Below are 5,000 nucleotides of genomic sequence, written 5' to 3'. Positions count from 1 at the left end.
TTCAAGTTCCACAGTGAAGGTCTGGTCCCATGCTTGCTCTCCCACGGTCTTCCAGGCCGTCTGACCCACAACACAGTTATCCAGCTTCAACACCGCACTGACCTCAGCTACAACACACACACACACACACACACACAAACACACACACACACACATTAAAATATACCCACAAAACAGTTATCCAGCTTCAACACACCATGCATACACATACACACTAGGGGTGGACGATATGGCCAAAATCTTCGTTCACAGTATTTGTAATTTGATATCATGGTTACGGTATGTATCACGGTTTATTATACTTTAGGTGACCAGATTTGAGTTTTTTTTCAAAAGAGGACACTTCAGCGGTGGCGAAATGTGTCCACGGACATTTACTTAAGAACACTAAGGTGCAGAAACAACACTGCCTCAATAGGCTATTGGCCTAAGCAATAGTGGACAGTATAGGCCTACTTTGTACTGAACTTTTCCATTAAATATTTTAATAGTAAAATTAAAGCAAAGTGCATGTCAAAATAAAAAAAAACACTAACATTTAGTCCAGTGCTTATATGGCTTTCAGTCTTTAATGTACTTTCAGAAGATTACTTTTAAGTACTTGATCTAATTACTTTTACTTAAAAGTGTTAAAGCTTTCTTTTTAATGTGTGTCCATATTGTTACGCCCCGGCTTTGCCGTGCCGTTCGGGGTTACGCCTCTTTCTCCTGTTGCCTATTGACACTAGGCTCTGTGCTTATATTTGGTATGTTCTGTGTTCCACCTGTAGGAGGAGCTATGTTACAGGTTGTAGGAGCCATTTGAGTCCTTTATAGTATTTAGTTTTATATTTTAGTTTGTGTGACTTGTTGTTGTTATTGGTGATTGCAATTGTATTGAATTGTCCCGAGGTGGGACATTGTAATTTGTTTTTGAGTGTGCCCCCCTATAGGTCAGGCACTAATTGACCATAGTATAAAGGTGTGCCAGGCCAAGGAGAGTTGAGAGTTCCGGCATGCGAATACCATTATTGACCGTGAGCGAGAGAACGTGAACATGACGTGAACCTGTCGTGAACCTGACGGGACCGTGGCGAGGAAACGCACTGAGCTGAACCAACAAACAAAGAAACAAAGACAAAACTTCAATGCTTTAATTTACATCTGATGTTAGAAATACACAAAGCCAACTTCATTATAGCCACGTCTCATGGACTCTATTTTCACGCGTTCAACAAGGCAAACCCCGGAACTCACAAGAAATGGTAAAACAATTGACAAGTTTTAGCCATTACACAGGTTGTGACTAATTAGGGGCGGGGCTTCAGGTGAAGGCCATAACTAAGCCCCTCAAAAAACGGTTGATTATTCCTCCCCTTTTATATTACAATCTTTTCCAACAGTCGAGGATTACTCAAAAAGTAGGCATGAAAGTCCTTGTAGGGTAAGTGCTTAAAAAATGTACTGGGTATAGTATTATACGGCTCTTCAGAATGTTCCAAAAAGTTACGTTGAATTTGAATGGGCCATCACAACGTTCGCAGGTCTGAAATGTCTTGATCTTCACTGCTGCGAAAAAGTAATGGCCTCCGTCATTGGCAACGGGTTTTGTACTTCTAATTCACATCTTTCATATCATTCTAATAATAATAATAATAATAATTCATTTTATGTTTAACGCACTGCAAGTAGTCCGGTCATTTAACGTAACGGAAAGTCATTGTAACTTGAAGTCAGTAAGTAATGGGTTGCTATGCAACACCTGAAACTTTCTTTGCCTGAAGAACTATTTTTTTTCACAAAACGGCAACAATTTTGGAGGAATGTCTTTTATCATTTTGGCGAGTAACCGTATCATAAGCAGGATGATGTATAGTTCAAAGGTCATTATCTAAAAACAAATCGATTGGATTTCAAAATAAGAGTATACTGCGGTTGTAACGGTATAGCCAAATCTCTCGCGGTACACATTTCTACCGTTGGACAGTTCATACTGTCATACCACCCAGCCCTAACACACACACACACACACACACACACACACACACACACACACACACACAGACTCTCTCACACACACACACACACGCACACACACACTCACAGGAGAGCTCGTCGGCCTTGCAGGGTGTTTTGCCGCTGACGCTTCCACTTCGTGCATAATGGCCCCGCCCCCCTCTCATGAAGGACCGCCCCTCTCCAGGACTGTAACACGGCAACACCACAGCCGTTGCCCGGCAACGTCCCGGAACCGTCTCCAACACTCCGACACAGCCCAGCAGGGTCACGTGGAGAGTGCCTGAAAACACACACACACAGCAGGACACATCATGAAACATCCCTATAAACACACACACACACACACACAACAGGACACATCATGAAACATCCCTATAAACACACACACACACACACACAACAGGACACATCATGAAACATCCCTATAAACACACACACACACACACACACACACACACAACAGGACACATCATGAAACATCCCTATAAACACACACACACACACACACACACACACACACACAACAGGACACATCATGAAACATCCCTATAAACACACACACACACACACACACACACACACACACACACACACAACAGGACACATCATGAAACATCCCTATAAACACACACACACACACACAACAGGACACATCATGAAACATCCCTATAAACACACACACACACACACACACACACACACACACACACAACAGGACACATCATGAAACATCCCTATAAACACACACACACACACACACACACACAACAGGACACATCATGAAACATCCCTATAAACACACACACATACACACACACACACACACACACACACAACAGGACACATCATGAAACATCCCTATAAACACACACACACACACAACAGGACACATCATGAAACATGCCTATAAACACACACACACACACACAACAGGACACATCATGAAACATCCCTATAAACACACACACACACACACACACACACACACACACAACAGGACACATCATGAAACATCCCTATAAACACACACACACACACACACACACACACACACAACAGGACACATCATGAAACATCCCTATAAACACACACACACACACAACAGGACACATCATGAAACATCCCTATAAACACACACACACACACACACACACACACACAACAGGACACATCATGAAACATCCCTATAAACACACACACACACACACACACACAACAGGACACATCATGAAACATCCCTATAAACACACACACACACACAACAGGACACATCATGAAACATCCCTATAAACACACACACACACACACACACACACACACACAACAGGACACATCATGAAACATCCCTATAAACACACACACACACACACAACAGGACACATCATGAAACATCCCTATAAACACACACACACACACACACACACACACACAACAGGACACATCATGAAACATCCCTATAAACACACACACACACACACACACAACAGGACACATCATGAAACATCCCTATAAACACACACACACACACACACACACACACAACAGGACACATCATGAAACATCCCTATAAACACACACACACACACACAACAGGACACATCATGAAACATCCCTATAAACACACACACACACACAACAGGACACATCATGAAACATGCCTATAAACACACACACACACACACACACACACACACAACAGGACACATCATGAAACATCCCTATAAACACACACACACACACACACACACACACACACAACAGGACACATCATGAAACATCCCTATAAACACACACACACACACAACAGGACACATCATGAAACATCACGACACACACGCAAACACACACGACATGTGTGTAAGACAGAGGGACACAGAGCACCTTATAAACGCACACACACACACACAGACAGACAGACAGATGTGGGTGTGCGTCTACACACACACACACACACACACACACACACACACACACACACACACACTCACCTGTGAGGGGCGAGGGCTTGCTGAGGGTGCTGTACTGGGTGTGTGTGTAGGCGCTGGCGGGGCGTGCGCTGAGCAGGAGCTCCTCCCGGATGAGGCTCGCTTTGGGGTGGTCAGGGGGGAGCTCCGACAGCTGCTGCTCCAGAGACACACGCAGCAGGTCCAGCCTCTGGACCGACTCACTCAAACCACACTGGGCCTGGAGGAGAGAGAGAGAGAGAGAGAGAGAGAGAGAGAGAGAGAGGGGTTAGATACACCACACTGAGCCTGGAGGAATGAGAGAGAGAGAGAGAGGGAGAGAGGGGTTAGATATACCACACTGAGCCTGGAGGAGAGAGAGAGAGAGAGGGGTTAGATACAGCTGCTGCTCCAGAGACACACGCAGCAGGTCCAGCCTCTGGACCGACTCACTCAGACCACACTGGGCCTGGAGGAATGAGAGAGAGAGAGGGAGAGAGAGAGAGAGAGAGAGAGAGAGAGAGAGAGAGAGAGAGGGGGGGTTAGATACACCACACTGAGCCTGGAGGAGAGAGAGAGAGAGAGAGAGAGAGAGAGAGAGAGAGAGAGAGAGAGAGAGAGAGAGAGAGAGAGGGGTTAGATACAGCTGCTGCTCCAGAGACACACGCAGCAGATCCAGCCTCTGGACCGACTCACTCAAACCACACTGGGCCTGGAGGAGAGAGAGAGAGAGAGAGAGAGAGAGAGAGAGAGAGAGAGAGAGAGAGAGAGAGAGAGAGAGAGGGGGGTTAGATACACCACACTGAGCCTGGAGGAGAGAGAGAGAGAGAGAGAGAGAGAGCAGAGAGAGAGAGAGAGAGAGAGAGAGAGGGGTTAGATACACCACACTGAGCCTGGAGGAGAGAGAGAGAGAGAGAGAGAGAGAGAGAGAGAGAGAGAGAGAGAGAGAGAGAGAGAGAGAGAGAGGGGTTAGATACACCACACTGAGCCTGGAGGAGAGAGAGAGAGACACAGAGACTCTTGAGACTCTCTGACTGAGAGCCAAAACGTGCCCGGGTT

The 5,000-nt window shown here is 45.6% G+C and overlaps 1 protein-coding gene across 1 annotated transcript in view; it reads right to left on the bottom strand.

Moving 5' to 3' along the window:
- pkn1a (protein kinase N1a) overlaps positions 1–5,000 on the bottom strand; it is a 28,580-nt gene that overhangs the window by 14,473 nt on the left and 9,107 nt on the right. The window contains exons 6-8 of the mRNA XM_080835660.1: positions 3,987–4,182; positions 2,084–2,278; positions 1–107 (exon numbers count right to left, since the gene is read on the bottom strand). The exon at positions 1–107 is cut by the window's left edge and continues 3 nt beyond it. Of these exons, the coding sequence (XP_080691786.1) occupies positions 1–107; positions 2,084–2,278; positions 3,987–4,182 (498 nt within the window). The remainder of the gene's footprint in view (positions 108–2,083; positions 2,279–3,986; positions 4,183–5,000) is intronic.

Source organism: Sprattus sprattus (assembly GCF_963457725.1).
Source record: "Sprattus sprattus genome assembly, chromosome: 1".
Classification (NCBI taxonomy): domain Eukaryota; kingdom Metazoa; phylum Chordata; class Actinopteri; order Clupeiformes; family Clupeidae; genus Sprattus; species Sprattus sprattus.
The sequence above is the reverse complement of the archived record's forward strand: the minus strand, read 5'-3'. Positions and strand labels throughout refer to the sequence as shown.